Source organism: Diplotaxodon limnothrissa, linkage group LG8, assembly GCF_057381915.1.
Source record: "Diplotaxodon limnothrissa isolate DT_005_m linkage group LG8, D_limnothrissa_male_GT1.1, whole genome shotgun sequence".
Lineage (NCBI taxonomy): Eukaryota > Metazoa > Chordata > Actinopteri > Cichliformes > Cichlidae > Diplotaxodon > Diplotaxodon limnothrissa.
In genome coordinates, this window is record NC_140603.1 from 16,230,377 (window position 1) to 16,251,294 (window position 20,918).

Consider the following 20,918-nt stretch of genomic DNA (forward strand, 5'->3'; position numbering starts at 1 on the left):
GCGTCTGATTCTTCAGATGAACTCAAACCCGCTGAGTCTGAAGAATCTGAAAGTGACTCACAAAGTGAACCTGAGAAGGACACACTGAATAGACCACAGCCTGCACATTCATCCTTATTTCCTGTGCTAAACGAGGCCCAGGTAGCAGAAGAGCCAACAATCGAATATGAGAATAAGGTATTGTTTCTATATGGCATAAAAAATTTTTTGATTAAAATCAAACAATGTTCATAACAGACTTTTGGGGCATTACAGGTGGATGGCCCTGTGCTGGACTTTGCTGTGCAAAGGTCACGAATTGCTGTTAAGAACCCTCGTGTAAGGCCACCTAAAAATCCCCGCTCCCTGCTTCATATGCCCTCGGAGGAACCCACACCCACACCTACACCATCTTCACGTTTGCCGGTCAAACTCCCTGGAGGTGTGCCTTTAGGAGGCATAGGTATTGGAATAAAACTCCCTGGTAGGTCACTCATGATACATGAATCCCAATATCTTAGTCTTGATAGTCTATTAAGACTTTCTCTGGTCTTTATATCCTGTTATTTTCACAACTTCCAAATAATTTCACATGTTTGCTTTTCTTAGGGCTCGGTGCTGGATTTCCTGTTTTAAAAAAGACACAGCGGGCAGTGAGAGACGAAAATACCCAGGAAACAGTGTCACAGGTACTGCTAAGAGTGTTTAAATACCTGGTTTTTTTTCCCACTTAAGTTAAGATATATATATGTATCATTAAAATGACGGAATTACCACAGGAACCTGAAACAAAGCCAGAGGAGAAGAACGACGCTCCCCCACAGGAGGAGGAGGAGGCACCGAAGAAGCCTAAATGGATGCCACCAAAACATCCCGGGTAAGGATGGCAAAAGGGGGGGAAAAAAACAGTCACCAGAAAAGACACGTCCTGTTTCTGACTTTTTAAAAATTTATTTATTTATTTTTCTTCTGTGTCCACAGAGGATTTGGAAATCCCCTGATGGCAGAGCTAAAGACCAAACTGAAGAAAACACCAAAGGAGTGAGAAGCTCAATGGCTGTGTGCAAATACCTGAATGTAATAAACATATGGTTTTAATTTTGTGTACTGAGAAATTGTTCTTTATGTCCCCTACTTGTTCAATGTAATTTGTAAAATAAAGATAAACTTTCTTGCATGAAAACAGTGTTGATACAATTAATCTCAATTTAAAAAAACAAAACAAAACAAAGAAACACGAGTTCCCTTGTATGAGCAGTCACGAAAACATTTCTTCTCTAAACTGTTCAACCTGAGTTGCCACCCTAATAAACTCATTTCTAACCCCTACTCTATTTCTTTTCCTAAATGTCTATTCAAACATGGTAGAACAGTTTGAATTGACATACCTATCATGCACGGTGTAGAAAACTAAAGGGGAATCTAAAAAGAAACAGATCAGAGAGCTGCGCACAATGTTATAATGAATACTGTTTTAAACCTCCTGGAGCAGTGGTATCAATCATAATGTCTGGAAGCCAAAATCGCCACGACAAAGACTTCAATGCAGCCCACTGCATTGACAACTTTTGTACAACTTTTCCTACTGATAAAGAGCTTCACCCGCAGTACACTAAAGTAATCAGGTGACACATTTAATCGTTTAAATGACAGGGAAGTTCCTTATACTATAAAAATGTATGTGTTTTTACAGTGTGTGCATGGTTAAAAAGGAATTAAATGACAGAAGCAGTTAAATGCTATTATATAATCATTCAGACATTTCTGGGGGGGTTTTTTTTTTGGGGGGGGGGGGGGGGGGGGGTGTTTTTTGTTATTTGTCTTTTTACAGTGGTGCCAGTGAGCTTTTTCTATAATTTTACATATGTATTTCTTCTCGTTTAAGCCCAAATAGTCATACTGGCACATTTCTTTCATTTGCTATAGCTGCATTTTTTTCTATGATGTAGAAAAACTGAGACATACTGTTGAAATTGTATTCCTTTTTTACATTAAGATGGATTACATGTGTAGTCAACCTTATTTACACACTGATTGAAAGGAGCGTTTCACTGGCCCAGCCCACTTAAGCACACTTTAAAGGTCACGAAATGTTTTCAAAACAACGTTAGATGGCACTGTAACGCTATCGTCTGTGCATGAACGCTAATTCACGATTAAACACAGAAGAAGAATCCTTGCGTTATGATTGGTGTAAACCATCCAATGAGCGTGAAGGAAACTGACATTTTGAACTAGACAGGCGCTTCGTTGGTTAACAAGATAAACGTTTCAGAGTTTATGCTGATATTTATTTTGTAGTATCCGTGTTTGTCTTATCAAACCAGAATCTCGTTGAGACTAAAACAGTTTCACATCTATAAACATCCGCTAAGAAGTTCGTGTTTACAGGTAAGCAGAGCTGGTTCCGTTCTTCTAACAAACGTTACAAGGTTTTAGCTATGCTCGTTCAAGATGATCTCGTGTTCCGAGCATTACATGAATGAAATAACTATTTATCGTAAATATGACATAATAAACAATCGGAAAGCAACGTTTTCCAACCTAAAACCGCCGTAACTCTACGTTACAAACCAAATCTGTGTTCCTAAGCTATGATGTTGCTGCATGCGTTACCTAATCTCTAGTTTTACTGGTTTAAAATAAATTGACATGGGTTTTTTTTTTTTCCCTTTGGGGGGTGTAACATTAGAAACTCAGCACAAGTTGAGATTACATGGTCGTCCGTTACTGTCGGTGCTAAATTGCATTTTGATTTTGCTGTTTTAATATCTAGTTTGTATAAATAAAATAGCTGTAAAATAATTCAGCAGTGAGACATTTTCATTCAGTTGCCTACATAAGCCAATGAAGTCAAGCTCTGTTTTCTTATTTTAGGCACAGGGAGTCTGAGACAGCTGATAATATGTGTGGAGTCTGAGTATTGCCCTCTGTTTTAAATAAGAAGCCCTTCATTTATTCTGTGAGAGAAGAAGCATCACCGTCCATGGCCAACAAACCAACTGGGCGAGGCTTATACATTCGGGAAAATCCAGATGCCGATGAGTGCTGTGAAAACATTCCACCCGGGGGCACTGTTAAAGCTGGGACTTCTAAACTCAAATGGCCCCATGAAGAAAACAAGCCTCTTTCTGACACCTGCACCTTTTCAACCCCTGCTCCAACAGGCAGCAAGCCAAAGTCACGGATTTCTTTCCAGTCTGCTCTGACACCAATTTTAAAATACTTAAATATCGGCAACAAATCTCCAGAAAGTTCAACACATGAAAATAATCGTCGTCAGACACTTTCTCTTTTCTCCTTTGGTGCAGCCACAGCAGATTGTCAAAAATCAACAAAAGGTTCTGTCCAACAGTTAAACTCAGATCCCCCTAGTAGCTATTCTGGGCAATTATTCAGTGACATGGATGGTCCTGTGTCCTTTCTAGGTGACGAATGCTTGCCAGAAGTGACCCTATTTGATTCTATGTGTGATTCTACCATACAGCTTACTAGAAATGACTCCCCTGCTCCTGACAGCGCACCTGCAACTTCTGCAAGCACAAGCCCTAAAATAAATATTCCTGAAATTCATCCTCCTGATCTTTCACAACATATGGCAACAACAGAGATTACAGACCCAGATGTCAAAATGATTGATGCCTCTCAGAACAAGCATGCTCCGGTCCCCTGGCTGATACTTGACAAATTCTTGCCAGAAATTACTCTCCTTGATGTTACACGTGATTCACCATTATCATCAGGAGAACAGACCACCTCCATGGATGTGACTCAGGCTCTTCCTCCGCTTGATTTGAAACGCGACAGGTCTTTTAATGGAATGGAAAGTGGAAAAATCGCGGCACAGCCTAGCAGTTCAGATGTCATCTCGGGCGAAAAATTGCTAAGTACAAGTGTACAATCCGACAAGTGTGTGGGGGAAAGCACAGCAAAAACCTCTTTGGATATTACTATGGGAAGTGTTTTGGAAAATAGCAAGTCTTCATCAGAGCCCAGTGAATGTAATATAGAGACGAGTCAAGCATCGGCAGGGGATACACTTGGGAAAAATCCTGCTAATGTTACTCGAGAAATAATATCTTCTAGTGACATACCTGCAGACTCTAATGTGGAGTGCAGTGCTAATCAAAAAGTTACCTCAGAGATCCGGGAAGAGCCTGTGGAGTTTTCTGATAAACCTGAAGCTATCATTAAAGACCTGATTGCCAGCCATGAAGCAAAGTCAGCCAACGAGCCCAGTGGACAAAATATGAAGATGAGCTCAACATCACCTGATGATACATTCAGCAGTCAACCAGCTAATGTTACACATGACACAACCTCGTCCAATGACACGTCAGCTCAGAGTGTAAGGTCTACATCGAATATGGAGTGTAGTAGTAGTCAAAAGGACGCCCCCTCAGAACTTGTGGAATCTTGTCACAAAGTAAACGATGAGTTGAAAAACTATGCGACACAGCCAAACCCAAAAGCATCAAACTCCGGGAATGGAACATTTAATGTCGTGCAGGCCGCTGATCTGAGCGTGTCTCATGATTTAAATACTACTGCTTCAGTTTCCCACTTTCAGAATAAGACACTTGATCTTCCTCCATTTAATGTAAGCTGCACCAAAGATGGGACTTCAGGTCAGGCAGGTTTTGGCACCACTGAAACATCCCCCATCACAAATCAAAATTGCTCATCTTTAAAGGAATGTGCTCCATTTGCTGTGCAGAACGCCACCTTTGAAAAGCATTCTCTGCATAAAAGCAGTGGCAGCACAGTATTAGGGGAAGACCTCAAGAACAACACCTTTGATTCTCAACCACCTTCCAAGAAGAGCGACACAATAACTTTGTTGGAAACGGTCCAGAGTGAAAGTAGCCAAATTTCTTCAAAGCTTAATAGCACAAAAACTCTGACAGAAATGAGCTCATGTGACGGTCACCAAAGTGCTTCCAAGCCAAATGGAACAATAACTTTATCAGAGGTGAACCCGAGTGACGATCACCACAATACCTCCAGGCCCAATGGCACCATAACTTTGTCAGAAACAAGCTCATGCAACATCCGCCCGGGGTCTTCAGACAAGCCCTCCACACCTGAAGTCAGTAATCTAACCACCAGCCCTAAAGACAACAATATTGACATTGCCCCTGATCTATCAAAGCATAATGTTACGACAGATGCTAAGGACCATAGTGGCAAGGAGGTTGAAACCCATGATGACGCTTCTGGCAGTGGTAGCTGTGAGACTAAAGATCTTTCAGGTCTGCCTGTGGTGGGCGGGCTCTCCGATTCTTTAAACCGTCAAAGCTTTGGTACGGTGAACCTCAAAGCCAAGTGTTTCAATTTGGATGACACCCTGGATTTAAAGGCAGACTGTTTGATTACTTCAACACCAATGACTAAATGTACAATGTTCAACTTGAACACTGAGCAAGTTGAGGGCTTACACCTAGCAGTACAGAAGAAGCTGTACACAGATGGTCCCAGGAAGCCAGCTGATCAGGTGCCATCAGACCCATCAAACCTTGTCTGTGACCGTAAAACATTCTTGAAACAGCCAGCTGCTAAATCCCTTTGCCCTCCCCCAAAAGCTGGAGCTCAGCTGATGAAATCAAAGTCACATTCCTCAATTCCAGCCAGGTTGAATACAGTGGCATCCAACTTACCTACGAAAAGACAAAGAACCCAAGCTGAAGCTTCAAGAAACACTGCTGCCACTGCCCCTGATGCACCCCAGGGGGTAGGACTTAAATGTTTGCAAAATGTTGATATTACCATCTGAGAAAATGAACACAGGTTGAACCTATTAGTTATTATTTGTTCCATTTTATTTTGTACTGATTAAAAGCTGTACATCCATGTACTTGACAGTCTGTCGTTAACGTCCTCTTTTCGTGTGTGTGTATTTAAGACCACAGGAGTAACATCCTGCTACAACCTGCGTGCTACAGCAACAGGTAGGAAGTGTATACCTTTGTTTTTAGATAGGTTTGCATAGGTCCCAGTTTTGTTATTCCCATAATCATGTGTTTAATAACCTCAGTGTAACTATGTACTGTATCTGTGTGTTCGCACGGTGCGTCCGGGGCATCTCTGTCTTCCCCTTTGTACCAATACCAGGATCCAAGCTGCCCGCTTGTGGCTCACAAAGATCGCAGTTTAGTGGAATCTCATCAGGGATCCAGAGAGCTACTATGTGTCTTAGGCCACCTTTAACAAGAAGCAGTACAGCAATTTCTTCAAGTACCGACAAGCTCTGTGGACCTACAGGTACTCACACATTTGTCAAACTGTATCTGTACATTAGAAAGTTTCAATTTGCCCTCACTTCAGATACACAGTAAAGTTGCCTTTCTTCTGATACTCGAGGGGGGAAAAAATTGATAAAAATGCAGCTGATGCCAAACTTCTATGTGTTTTCTGGTTTAATATTGCCTTCTTGTTCTTGAGTGTAACTAGTGGTTTTACACCTCATTGTAAACTCTCTGTATTTCCATTTATAAATGGCTTCTCTTGACTGGAGGTCTTGACAATGATCCTCTACTTCCTCCAGCGTGTTGTGGACTTTGGTAGATGTTGTGAAGTTGTTTTGTTTTTAACCATGGAAATAATTCTGTGATCATCTGCTTTAGTTGTCTTCTGTGGTCTTTCAGGCTTTTTATAGAGAAGGAAATTACTGTAGAAATGTATCTGATTTTTGTGAAAGATGTGTTCATTTATTTTTCTGTAACGGTTTCTCCTTTTTGTCTACATAGCAACTAACCCTGTGACCAAGACTTCACAAGCAAAGAAGCACCCTCTAACCAGAGCTGACAGTTTGCTAGTGTCAAAGAGGAAGAAAATGGGTAAATAAATAAGAAAATCATGCTCTAGTATTGCAGCCTTTTTAACAGCTTTGTTTGGTATTTTTGGTATTTGCATGAAGCTTGAAACCTAAGTGTAAGTGTACAGTCATGTAGATTTTTCTTTTTTCCACCCTTTGCAGATGCTTCTGATCCATGCAATAGTGTCGGAGCTCCAGTATCTGCCAGTGATGCTACAAACAAAGCGACAATCCTCAAGCAGCCCAGTAAGAGAGCTTTGCCGGCCAAAGCTCAAGGAGAAGGTATGTTGGAAATTTACTGGAATTTCTGCACTTGAAACTTGTGACATGGTTTGAACTTTATCTAAGTCACAGGTATAGAACAGTACTTCACTGTGTTTTCTAAAGATAAACTAATCAGTGCAGATTTCCTGATATGCCAAAGGGTTTGTTGGCTTTTTCCACTAACTGTTGGGCAGTTGGCCAAAGTTTGATGTGATTTATGCTGCTGAACAGCTTCACGAGCGCAGTAACCTGTAGTGAACTCCTGTGGTGCTTTCATGCTTTAAGAGGCTGCAGTGCCAGCATGTATGAGTGAACCCTCAAAAGCGTGTAATGCTCCCAACAGAGCCAGGCCCCTGAAACAGCCTGGAATCAGCAATAAAGCACCACTACCTAAAACCCAAATCCACAGTAAGTTGAGAGTGCTGAGGAGACAAGTCTCAGCTGTGTAATTTCTAGTGGACTGTTGGTACTCAGAACCAATTTGGTTGTTTTGTGTTTATTAAAATCACGTGTTCATGTTGTCTGAAGGTTACTTTTACTCTGTGTTGTTATTATTATGTGTTAATTGGATTTTAATTTCATGTCATACAATTGTGAACATTAAACGACAACAACAACTAACACAAGATTGTTAAGTCCTATGTATTCATACAATGTCCCAGTATATCAATTGCTATTTAAAGACAATGGTGAAAATAATTAGCATAGACTGTAAATTGTGGGCGTTACAATTTCCCATTTGTCCTCTTTAATTAATGATGCAAACTGTTTTTCAGGTTGCGCAAAATGTGCTGAGCTTGAAGAACAACTTAAACTGATATCAGAAGAAAACACAAGGCTGAAAGAAGGTATCAGATGGCCTGTTACTGTGGTTATATGGGTCTAAATTGTAGAAATTATTAAGAAGTCAGGAGACATTACAACTTGAAGAATTTGGACTTTACTCAATCAAATCATATCATATACTCAGTATTATCAAGTGATCCTCTTTTTTTTTTCCTTTTTGGTTATGTTATTTATGTTACACAAGCAATCTTTTATTGTAGGAACATAATTAAGTTTTCCTCTTTTTCTCTTCTAGAGTTGCTGAAATACACTAAACAAGATGTCCCAGTGAAATCCCGGTGTTAATACTTTAAAGCATATCTGCTGTTTTTAAATGTTAATAATTACGTAAAATAATTTACTCACTAAAGTAGAAATGTTTTTTGTTTTTTTCTATTTTGCAGTGAGGATGAGATTTTGTCTGTTTGTGTGTTTAACATTACACTGTTTATTTTCAACTCTAATAAATTTAATAATATGTGTTGGTCTTTCATTTGGTTGGTCTAACACTTTGGAGAGTGCTTTGCTGGGAGGACACATTTGAACACCTTTTTTTCAGTATTTGGAAATTTCAGTCTTTGCGATTTAGAATTACTGTACTCAAATACTGATACTCATTGTCAAGCTGCCGGGTATAAATAAAACATCAGCATATTCAACACGCATAGCTACTGGCATTCCACCACTGAAATTAAATATTGTATAATAGATTAATATTCTATTGTTAAAAATATTGAATTTCCAGTGAAACCCTGTGACTTTGGATATCTTTATCTCAGGTTATTCAACACACTGGTATATCTCCATAAATACAAGAATACGGTGTAGGCAAATATTTACCATGCACTGCGATTTAAAAGCAAGGTTTTCCAATACAATATTATATAAAGGTAGAGTTGTTAAAACTTTACCCGTATGTAATGCTTTCACTGTTACTTTTGTCCAGTTTTGCTGGTGTAATCCCTTTCCTCGGAAGCAGTGGTGAACCAGCTAAGGAAAAAGTGGAGACCAACGATTCGTTTTTTTTCTCCAAACTCCCGTGAGAACAACAGAATGGGATTTTTAAATGCACTGTTTCAGCCGCTGAGTGGCGCTGTGAGCGGAGAGCCTTCAGTGCTGCGGACTATTCACGTTGTTGATCATCAGAGTACTTCCTGTTCTGACGAAATTGCCCGGTAAGAGTGCTGCACGCATTTTCTTTTCCTTCGACAAGAAAACTGGATTTTTAAACAGCTCAAACTAAACACCGCGGAATAACTTTTACTAGGTTGTAGGTGAGTTTAATTCACTAAGTGTGCGACTTTTTTGTATTTTCGTTTATTTGCCGTGAAAGCATTCTGGGTAAGGCGTGTAAGCCCAACTGCAACTTGGTTTTCATTTCTTTTGTCGACTGTAATCCAGTCTGTTTGCTAGCATTAGGCTAATATTCTGCGGTATAGACGCATTTAAGTGTCAGCACTATAAGGCCGGTGGACGTTTTTCTGGAAAATAATTAAAACATTTAAGTTTAAAAACTGCCTATATTTAAACTGCTATAAATAACTTGTTGGTCTATAATATGTGAAACATATATCAAATGTATCACTCATGAATGATATCAAGTCATCTTGAGCGACAAACAACATTCCTCTAACAAGGTAGAAGCCGCAATCAGTTTTTGGCAATGACTTTTATAAATCCTGTATTTTCGCAGTTAAAAAAAATTCTTGTTGACTTTAAAAATGCCTCTTTTAAGAGTAATCTGGCCAAGAGGACAGCTGAGATTGCAACAAATACAACAATAGTTCTGTAAACATATTTTAAGTGGACAAAAGGGACTTGATTGATTATAATGTAAGTACAATAACACAGTTATAATGATACTTGAGAAACGGGTATTTTTTTAAATTTTATATATAACTCCTTTGTAATACCTGTTCACCAAAGTCTTTTTAGCAACATACCTAACTATATTACACATAAAAAATACACGGAAACATTGGAAATCAGTTTTTGGCAGGCAATCAGTTTTTGGCACAACACCAGTGTTTCAGATTGACTGGTGATGGTCAAACAGATGTGTGGCAAACTTGCTTTTCAGGAGCCGCTACCGATAAACCAGCAAAAGCATCAAACTCTGGGAATGGGACATTTAATGTCATGCAGGCCGCTAATCTGAGCATGTCTAATGATTTAAATACTACTGCTTCAGTTTCCTACTCTCAGAATAAGACACCTGATCTTCCTCCATTTATTGTAAGCTGCACCAAAGCTGGGACAGGAACTTCAGGTCCGGCAGCTTTTGGCACCACTGAAACATCCCACATCAAAATTGCTCATCTGTAAGGCAATGTGCTCCATTTGCATCCTCTGCATAAATGCAGTGGCAGCACTGTATTAGGGGAAGACCTCAAGAACAACACTTTTGATTCTCAACCACCTTCCAAGAAGAGTGGCACAATAACTTTGTTGGAAACGGTCCAGAGTGAAAGTAGCCAAATTGCTTCAAAGCCTAATAGCACAATAACTGACAGAAATGAGCTCATGTGACGGTCACCAAAGTGTTTCCAAGCCAAATGGAACAATAACTTTATCAGAGGTGAACCCAAATGACAGTCACCACAATACCTCCAGGCCCAATGGCACCATAACTTTGTCAGAAACAAGCTCGTGCAACATCCGCCCGAGGTCTTCAGACAAGCCCTCCACACCTGAAGTCAGTAATCTAACCACCAGCCCTAAAGACAACAATTCTGAAGTCGTCCCGATCTATCAAAGCATAATGTGACACAGATGCCAAGGACCATAGTGGCAAGGAGGTTGAAACCCATGATGACGCTTCTGGCAGTGGCAGCTGTGAGACTAAAGATCTTTCAGGTCTGCCTGTGGTGGGCGGGCTCTCCGATTCTTTAAACCGTCAAAGCTTTGGTACGGTGAACCTCAAAGCCAAGTGTTTCAATTTGGATGACACCCTGGATTTAAAGGCAGACTGTTTGATTACTTCAACACCAATGACTAAATGTACAATGTTCAACTTGAACACTAAGAAAGTTGAGGGCTTACACCTAGGAGCACAGAAGAAGCTGAGGATGCAGAACACATTGAGCGATCCACAGCTAAGGAAAAGCCTTATCTGCAGTAACTTCATTCAGCAACCTGACTTTAGATAAATTACTCTGACAACATAGTTTTTCTTTCAGATTGAATGCACCTGCTGTGGAGAGTGGTACCGCACAGTGTGTGTTGACTTTTCTTGTGCAGAGAGCGATTACAGATGTAATCTGGTTGTAGGCTATGGCAGTTGGCCACAGGTGGCAGCAGTGAGCTGTTCTCCATTTGAGACTGCTCCAGCTACTATGTGATACGTCAGTGGATCCAGCTACAAAATAGAGGTCATATGTAATTTGGGGAAATTAACTTATGAATATTCTTAACTTAGAAAGTTGACGTTTTAAAATGAACTCACCTAAAAACTCCAAAACACATGACACACCAACTGGCACACAAGAGTTACTCACTTTCACAAGGTCTACTTAATCACACTGACTCTATTGCTTACTAATTATTGTCTAACTGCTGTACATTTACTGTATGTCCTATCTCCTCACAAATGTTTGTTAAATTAACCAAACAGTTCTCGCTAGCTGTGCTAATCAGTTATCCCATCATTTCAAATGTTTTTCAGAGAAAACACTATGAGACTATGATAAGAGGATGTGATGTTGCAACACCAGTCAAGGATTAATGTGTAATGTTTGCTGGAGACATATTTCTTTGTTATGGAAAAAAATATTAAAATCATTATGAACAATAGGAGTGCTAATTTAATTTTGGTACCATTTTATTTAGTTTAAAGGTTTATTTGCGAGATCCACAAGAACAAAAAACAGTGAAAGTTACAATTATATTGTGCATAAAATTATAATTCAAACATGGTAATAGAGCCAGGTGCAGATGTGTCAGAAGTTGATCTGACTGTAGGCTATGGCACTTGGCCACAGGTGATGCTAGTTGGCTCGACTCCATTTGAGTGCACACAAAGCAAACTGCATGCTTTATTTGTGGGGCGAAAATGCTGAAATTGGAATAATAAAATGTACGAGGGGAACAACAATGAAGACATGATTCCCCAGATCATTGATTCTTGTCCTGTAAACAACATTTGCGTGGTGACGTTTATTTGCCGTTTTCGCAGTCGCCTCGTGAGAATATCGCCTCGTGCATGAGAATATCACCAGGTAAACTCAAGACAGTTAATGTTTTATTGTTGAAGAGTAAGAAGACTTTGTGTTTAAGGTAACCTCACAAATGTCAAGGACGAAATATTCAGTGTGTATTTGCTGGTTTGTTGGTAGTGGCTCCTGAAAAACAAGTTTGGCACACATCTGTTTGACAGTGAATATCTTTGTCAGCTGAATATGTGCTGGTATACCACACGTAGAATCTGGAGCTGCATCTCTGTAATACCACTCATTACTTTGTATTTCTCTACAGATTGACAGCATCCTTCAGCAATGTCTCGATTCTTTGCCAGGTCTGACAGTGAGTCAGAGGAGTCCTCATCTGACGATGAGATCACTGATAAAGCACCCGGAGCCACTTTCAAGCAGTAAGTGAAACTTGGAATAAATCTCATCACAAACTCATCACATACATTGTTCTTCCTGTAAAGATCTGACTTGTGCACTTGGTTTTCACAGGTCGCTGCTTCTTAGCGACGATGAGGAGGACACAAAAAGAGTGGTGCGCAGCGCCAAAGATAAAAGGTTGGTGTGGTATTTTTAAAAGGTCACAACTTTAAAGTCTATACAAAATTTTGCCCCTTTTTTCTTTCTTTTGACTAAATTTATTCTTGAATCTTAGGTTTGAAGAGTTGACGAACCTCATAAAGACTATCCGCAACGCTATGAAGATTCGAGACATGTCCAAGTGTCTGGAGGAGTTTGAGCAGCTTTGTCGAGCCTTCCTTAAAAGCAAGAATATAGTGGATAAAGAGGGTATTCCTCCCTTCTATATCCGCCTTCTGGCTGACTTGGAGGACTACTTGAACCAGGTTAGTAGCTTGGACAAAAAATTAAACTGCAATTTAATGATTTAATTGTCATTGTGTTTGTCCTAATCAAATACTTAACATTATTTTTACAGCTTTGGGAGGATAAAGAGGGGAAGAAGAAGATGAACAAGAACAATGCAAAAGCTCTCAGCACCCTGCGTCAGAAGATCCGCAAGTACAACAGAGACTTTGAGTCAGAAATAGCAGCATACAAGGAGGTAAAGTCAAAGACTAAATCTTCATGTTTATTTTCTATGCATTGTATGAATCTCTGGGGGGGGGGGGGTGTAAACTTAGGTCTCATCAGATCTGTTCTGTGGTCAAAAGACTGTCAATGTGCTGAGCAGCTTCCTTCTGGTGTTATTTAATCTGGTGTATTAGAATTTATACGAATTTCAGCCTTAAAAAAAGCAGTTATCAGAATGTCTTGTCTCTCTCTCCCTGCTAGAATCCACAGGAGTCTGCAGATGAGGAGGAGGAGGAGAAGGAGCCAGAGGACTCTGGTGAGCTGGTTGTTTATACAGGTTATGTGTAAAGGATTCAACCCGGAAAGCATAGGATTCAATAGGGGCATAGGTGAAATGTGTCTATGTGTAGTGCACGTGTCAAGTCTCATCATGAGTGATCAATCATTCTTGTACATCAACCTGTAGGCTGCCAGTGAAAATGGGCTTATTAAAAAGGACTGTTGAAGGTCCAGCTCCATGATATATTATACATTATACATATATTATACAGAATCTGAAGTTTAACTGTAAAAACTAAGCTGATTTTAAAAGTTTGTTCGGTTGAAACTTTTGACTGTTTTTAATCTACTCAGAAGAAACTCCAGCAGCAGATTAATCAGTTATAACTAATGAAGTTTAGAATGTTTTACGTAAATTATGAAGTTTACTTTGTACATTATTACTTAAAAACTCAGTTTAAGAGTTTTTTGCCCCCTTTCATTACTTCATTCTGTGCTTCAGTCAGTCACATTTTCACGTGCTGTACAAAGATTAGCTGCAAATGATGAGATGATCAATGTGTGTTGGTGCTGAGGGGAAAGGAGCCAGCATCGTCTGATATTTGTCTTTTTGGTCCACAAGGCTCGTCCTCTGACAGTGAAGGAGAGGTGTCATCAAAGTCCTTCTTGAAGAAAAAGCCTGAGGCGCCTTCAGAAGCCACCGACCGTTCTCAGACTGCCAAGGAATCTGAGGTAAGAGGTCATTTAACTAAACTACAGCAAAAGATCTGGTGGGAAAGACAAAATACTTGCACAGTTTATTTGAGAGGATGCCTGAGCTAAGATTTTGAGTTTTTCCCTTCTCTCAAAAGGATAAGTCCTCTTCTTCTGATGAAGATGATGATGATGATGATGATGATGATGATGGAGACTGGAGCCCAAGCGACTCAGACAGCAGGAGTGAAACCTCTGATAAGGAAGAAGAAAATGCCTTAAAGAGGAAGCGTCTTGTGACCTTCCTCAAAGTTAAAAGGTCTAAATACTTTGAATATCTGTTCAGACACTTTTTTAGATTTTAAGTCAAATTTTACTGCAGAGAGAGTCATGTAGAGTGAATGTGTTGTTACCAAACACTGCGTCTGTCCTCAGGTCCCAGGACACTGAAAAGCCTGGAGTCAGGAAGGAGGAGAGGAAGAAGAAGCCCAAACAGAAAGAACAAATTGAGGAGGAGGCTGAGGAGGAAGGAGGCTGGGAGAAGGTTAACAGAGGAGTACCTCTGGTTAAGGTAAAGAACAGATGGTAACATAAAACTGTTTGGACTTGATGCCGGCCGGACAAGAATAGATGCACCGGTGCTGCTTCTTATTTTAGTTTAGCTTGTTTGTGTTTCAGTGCCGACGTGTTCATTTATAGTAATGACAGTGATAAAATCAACATGCAATTGTCTGGCTAATTTAACAAAATCAATGACTGTAAAAAGAAAAACTTGCCTCTAAGAGTTTATTCAACACGTTGTTTGTATTTTTAATTTTAAGTTTGTTTGTTTTTTCCCCCATTGCGACCATTCAGGAGAAACCCAAAATGTTTGCTAAAGGCACCGAGATCAACACAGCGGTGGTGGTGAAGAAGCTGAATGAGATCCTGCAAGCAAGAGGCAAAAAGGGAACAGACAGGTACGACTGCATTTATCACTAAAGCTTAAAAATATATATTTAAAAAAAGTTACGTATTCACACGACTGTTGATATCCAGTCAATGTAAAACCAGGCGTGTCATGTGGAAGTATGTCCAGTATATGAATTTCAGAGAAATTCTTCTCCTGAACAAATCCTGACTCCTTTTTTTCTTTTTTCTCCTCCCTCACTGACAGGGCGGCTCAAATTGAGCTATTTCATGCTCTGGCAGCCATCGCTGCAGAGAATAACTTGGGCCAAGGTATCCTGGTCAAGATCAAGTTCAACATTATTGCCTCCTTGTACGACTACAACCCCAACCTGGCAGCCTTCATGAAAGTGAGTGACACTGCTTTTAATTCTTACAGTATCAACAAAACCAAAAGGGTTCCTGTGATTTACTGTAGTGTTTCATGTTACATGAAATATCTTAAAATTGCAAGTCATCACAAAAATTATTTGTGCTGTTTAACATTTTGGATTGAAAAGAATGAGTTCCTGAGTTATGGTTCTTCTGGCTTGTCTCCTTTTTTAGCCTGACATGTGGAAAAAGTGTCTGGATTGTATAGATGAGCTGCTGGACATTCTCTTTGAGCACAACAACATCTTCATTGGAGAGAACATCGCAGAGGACAGCGAGAATCTGGCCGTCTCCGATCAGGTGATCCCACTCATCCACCCCAAGCAATCTGTGGACTTAAAGAAAGAAAGCAGTTTAGACTAATAAAACACTCACATAGCTGTTGAACTGTCTGCATTTGTATCAACTGTCTTGTGAACTATGGGCTGGTATTCATTTCTTTGTGTGTATTTGTTAGCCTTTCAGGGTGCGCGGATGCATCTTAACCCTGGTAGAAAGGATGGATGAAGAATTTACAAAGATCATGCAGAACACTGATCCCCACTCTCAGGGTGAGTGGTGCCAAAACCTGAGTGACGATTATTAACTGCTGTGAGGGTGAATGTGTTAGGACTGTAAATGTGGATTAACGGGTTGCAATCTAAAATGTGGGATTTACATCACCCTTGAAATTTGTATTGCTGTATTTGCTGCTCACATGGATGTATTTTGCTTATTCTTTCCTCTCTTTTTTTTTAAAATCTTCCTTCAGAATACGTTGACAATCTCAAAGATGAGGGCAGGGTTTGTGGCATCGTTGACCGGCTGCTCACCTACATGGAGAACAAAGGCTCCACAGAAGAAATTTGCCGTGTCTACCTGCGCAGAATCATGCACACCTACTACAAGTTTGACTACAAAGCTCACAGACGCAGCCTGGGCCTGCAGGGAGAGACCAAGGTGAGAGACGGCACTGTGCAGAATCAGAACTTTCTTTTCTTGACAAACATCTGCATCATGATGCTATTTTTATGATGTTTAATGAAATGTTATGCATAAGGTGTAAAATGGTGTGCTGAAGTGTTTTTCTGTTGTGTAGTCCGAGCAGGACCAGGAGGAGAACAAGGAGGAGAACAAGGAGGAGAACAAGGAGGAGAGCGAGGGAGAGGACAGCGCTGTGATCATGGACCGCCTCTGCAAGTTCATCTACGCCAAGGATCGCACCGACCGTATCCGTACCTGTGCTATCCTCTGCCACATATATCACCATGCTCTGCACTCACGCTGGTACCAGGCACGTGACCTGATGCTGATGAGTCACCTGCAGGACAACATCCAACACGCTGACCCACCTGTACAGGTAGGCACTCGTAATCATTATTTCTTCATATCATCGTCATCATCATAGTTTATTTATATAGCACTTTAAAAACACACAAGGCTGACCAAAGTGCTGAACAATAGAAATATAAGAGATACAATAAGAATAATAAATACGATAAAATAATAAACATAGCAAAAACAATAAGTATAAGTAAATACAAGTCAGTTAACCACTGAGTCAAAAGCCAGCGAATAAAAATGCATTTTTAATCTGGATTTAAAAACCAGCACTGATGTTGATTATTAATATAATAATAATAATATAATATAATAATAATCTTCGAGGAAGATTATTCCAACGCTTTGGAGCCACGATAGAGACGCTCGGTCTCCTCTCAGTTTCAGCCGTGATTTGGGGACTTGGAGTAACGGCTGCTCAGCTGACCGGAGCGAACGAGTGGGGACATAGGGCTTCAGCAAATGAGACATATGCAGGTGCCAGACCATTTAAGGATTTAAAAACCAATAAAAGAAATTTAAAATGAATCCTAAATTCAATTGGAAGCCAGTGAAGGGAACCCCAAACCAGAGTAATGTGCTCAAATTTCCTTCTACCAGATAAAACCATGCCGCAGCATTCTGTACTAGCTGCAGGCGTGTCAGAGTGCCCAGTCCAACCCCTATTATTAGGTTATAAACGCATGGATAACAGTCTCCAAGTCACGCCTTGAAAGAAAAGGTTTAACCTTCGACAGACGCCTGAGTTGATAGAATGATGATTTCACCACCCCATTCCCGTGGCCATCAAAAGTAAGTGCAGAGTCGATTTTTAACCCACGATTGGTAATCGAGCTCTTCAGGTGAGGGGTCAGAGCAGCAAGGTCAACATCAGGGATATCAGAGGAACGATTCGGGCCAAACAGAATTGCTTCCGTTTTACGTTCATTAAAATTTAAAGAAGTTTAGAGCCATCCATGACTTAAAATCGCTAAGGCAATCAAGCAGGAGTCTAATTGTGGAGCTATCAGAACGACTGAAAGAAAAATAAAGCTGGCAATCATCAGCATATAGATGAAATGAGACTTTGTGTTTACGAAAGATTGCACCCAGTGCCAGGAGATACAACGAAAACGGTAATGGCCCAAGAATAGATCCCTGTGGTACACCCCATGGCAGAGGGGCCACAGAGGACGATGATGAACCCAACTTAACACAGAAGCTCCTGTTTGAGAAATATGATTTTATCCACAGGAGTGCCAAGACAGAAATGCCCACACAATGCTGTAATCGAGAGATCAGCAGGTCGTGATCCACTGTGTCGAATGCAGCAGTCATATCTAGAAGTATAAGCACTACGTGTTTACCGCAGTCCGTCGCTACCAGAATATCGTTCATAACCTTTATGAGAGCTGTCTCTGTGTTATGAAACGGCTTAAAGCCGGACTGAAAAACTTCAAACATTTGAGAGTTATTTAGATAATATGAACGTGTTCTGACTCTAACTATTAGTTGTATATACAGATCGCCTGTTTTAACCGTTTTCCCCTCCTCCTACCAGATCCTGTACAACAGAACAATGGTCCAACTTGGCATTTGTGCATTTAGGCAGGGCATGATTAAAGATGCCCACAATGCACTGCTGGACATTCAGTCCTCTGGCCGTGCCAAGGAGCTGCTGGGTCAAGGTCTGCTCATGAGGAACATGCAGGAGAGGAATGCAGAGCAGGAGAAGATTGAAAAGCGAAGACAAGTAAGTGCTGTCTGACCAGAGCAGTTAACTCTAACTAACATGTTGGTGTCTCTGTCAGTGTTGACCTGCTTGTAACCTGGATTTACTCTGTGAGTGAGTGAATTTTTGGGCCCCTCTCTCACAGCTGCAGGACAGATTTCCAGAAGATTTCATACAATTGTTCATGTGCACTTGGTGACTAGTTACTTTTTTGTTTTTTCCCTAAATGGGCCTTGACCTCACATTAATGTGCCAACTATTCCATGGTGTCTCCAGCTGCCTGTGTCCACAATAGTGTGAAATCAAGGCTGTAATGAAACGACAAATGTTTGGGTCTTTATTTTTAAAACACTGATGTGTCAGACATCCATTAGATGATACACACATGCATCGTGACGTTTATCCTCCCTAATAGGTGCCGTTCCACATGCACATCAACCTGGAGCTGCTGGAGTGTGTGTACCTGGTGTCAGCCATGCTGCTGGAAATACCCTACATGGCCGCCCATGAGTTTGATGCCCGCCGCCGGATGATCAGCAAGCAGTTCCACCACCAGCTCAGGGTCGGGGAGAGACAGCCCCTGCTAGGTACGAAACGCATCACGAGAGCTCGTTGTAGCAGGAAGTTTCATCCACAGAGGATAACCACAGCTTTATTTGTCCTCCAGGACCCCCAGAGAGCATGAGGGAGCACGTGGTGGCAGCCAGCAAAGCCATGAAGATGGGAGACTGGCGTACCTGCCACTCTTTCATCATCAATGAGAAGATGAACAGTAAGGTTTGGGACCTGTTCCCTGAGATCCAGAAAGTACGCGAGATGCTCGTCAGGTTAGCATACACTGCCCCTGTTCATCACTTGGTTCATTCACCAGTGTGATAATCCCACTTAGACGTCCTTATGTTTTGTTTTTTTAATAGGAAAATCCAAGAAGAGTCACTGAGGACCTATCTGTTCACCTACAGCAGTGTATACGACTCCATCAGGTGAGCACAGATGTATTAGTTTCATCAGTCTTTACTAAACCACAGATTTCTGTAGACCACTGCAGCTTCCCCACAGACCAAAGATGATCGGTCACTGTTCTGCCAAACCTTAATTTTACTACGCTTGTCTGTCCTTCAGCATGGCTACGCTGTCTGAGATGTTTGAATTGGAGATGCCCACAGTCCACAGCATAATCAGCAAGATGATCATCAACGAGGAGCTGATGGTAGGACTCGACGTTTCTGTTCTGTGGACTGAAAATATAGACACAGCAGTCTCATGGGGGCTTTTATATTTGAGAGTGTTTATATTTGTGATTACTTTTTATATGCCTTTAATTTGGATCCCCCCATTTTTCTCTTCCCAACAGGCGTCACTCGACCAGCCCACACAGACGGTGATGATGCACCGCACTGAGCCAACGTCTCTGCAGAACATGGCTCTGAAGCTGGCAGAGAAACTGGGCAACTTGGTGGAGAACAACGAGCGCGTATCTGACCTGAAACAGGGCATCTATGGCGGTTACTTCAACAGGGGTAAGTTCATCATGTTCTCACAGTACTTAGGGATCGTTAAATCTGGAACTTATTTCTAACCTTTCTGAACCATTTATTTTCCAACTTTTGCTATTAGATGATAATTAGCTTTCATTTGTCATACAGATCAGAAAGGTGGCTACCAACAGAAGCAATCCTACCAGAGAGGTATGTTAAATTTCACTGAGGTCGTTTCCTGTTTTATGTCAATGAGGTAGATGTGGGTTGGGTTCTCTTTTCAGCAGTAGATGCTATTTTAAATTCATCCATCAGTATTACACCTTTGTGGTTTGTTTTTTTTCTTCTTTTCTTGTAGTTTAGTGAATTTGTGTGAACACTAATGAGATGATTGTTGTCTTTGTACAACCGCAGATGGGAAATCTTACCAGCAGAAGCAGTCTGGTTACCAGAGAGGCGGTTACAGGAATCAAAATCAAGGAAATTACTGAGCTTGAAGTTTGTGGATTTCAGTTTTTACAGCAGAGCTGGTCTTCATTCCAAGACAACATCAGTACCTCATTTTGTGAGTTTGGCTCTTGGCCGTGCTCCCTCAATGAAACTGTTTTGCTGCTGTTTCTATGTCAGTTAGCATTGCTTTGTGTCAGCAACGGCAGAATGTGATATTACATTTCTGTCAATTTCTTGGAATAAATCTGGAGTTTTATTATTTTAACAGATTAATAAATAAATATTAAACAGTGTTGTGTTTTGTTTGATTTTTGTTTGGGGTTTTTTTTGCAGTGATAATATAAATTCAGTACATGTATGGAAAACTAAAAGCATATCATTAAAATCAGTCTCAGTCCACCTGCTTTAAGATGCTTATCAGTGGATTGAGGGTGAATTAAAAAGTGGTACATCTTTTGTTGCCTACATATAAGTCATTGCATTTTGTACAATGCTTTGGACAAGTACAATACTTTAATTCACAAGAAAAGACATGCAGTCTGTCTGCTAACTAAAGCTACAGAGGC

At 40.6% G+C, this 20,918-nt stretch overlaps 2 protein-coding genes across 2 annotated transcripts; both read left to right on the forward strand.

Annotated features, from left to right (window-relative positions):
- Positions 1–2,858: 2,858 nt before the first annotated feature.
- LOC146626616 (uncharacterized) lies at positions 2,859–8,188 on the forward strand. The gene is made up of 7 exons (XM_085360683.1): positions 2,859–5,710; positions 5,882–5,927; positions 6,091–6,240; positions 6,726–6,815; positions 6,956–7,075; positions 7,834–7,905; positions 8,139–8,188. Exons 1-7 carry the CDS (start codon positions 2,966–2,968, stop codon positions 8,186–8,188), a joined length of 3,273 nt encoding a protein of 1,090 aa, XP_085216809.1. The 5' UTR covers positions 2,859–2,965.
- An 863-nt stretch (positions 8,189–9,051) lies between these two features.
- LOC146626617 (eukaryotic translation initiation factor 3 subunit C-like) lies at positions 9,052–20,637 on the forward strand. Its single transcript, XM_085360684.1, has 23 exons — positions 9,052–9,156; positions 12,356–12,470; positions 12,562–12,627; positions 12,725–12,914; positions 13,007–13,132; positions 13,363–13,417; positions 14,003–14,112; positions 14,232–14,392; positions 14,509–14,644; positions 14,929–15,032; positions 15,230–15,371; positions 15,568–15,693; positions 15,851–15,944; positions 16,145–16,332; positions 16,472–16,732; positions 18,254–18,445; positions 18,840–19,011; positions 19,092–19,251; positions 19,342–19,407; positions 19,547–19,634; positions 19,779–19,944; positions 20,071–20,112; positions 20,317–20,637. The coding sequence occupies exons 2-23, from the start codon at positions 12,376–12,378 to the stop codon at positions 20,391–20,393; spliced, it is 2,817 nt and encodes a 938-aa protein (XP_085216810.1). The 5' UTR covers positions 9,052–9,156; positions 12,356–12,375; the 3' UTR covers positions 20,394–20,637.
- The last annotated feature ends 281 nt before the right edge of the window (positions 20,638–20,918 follow it).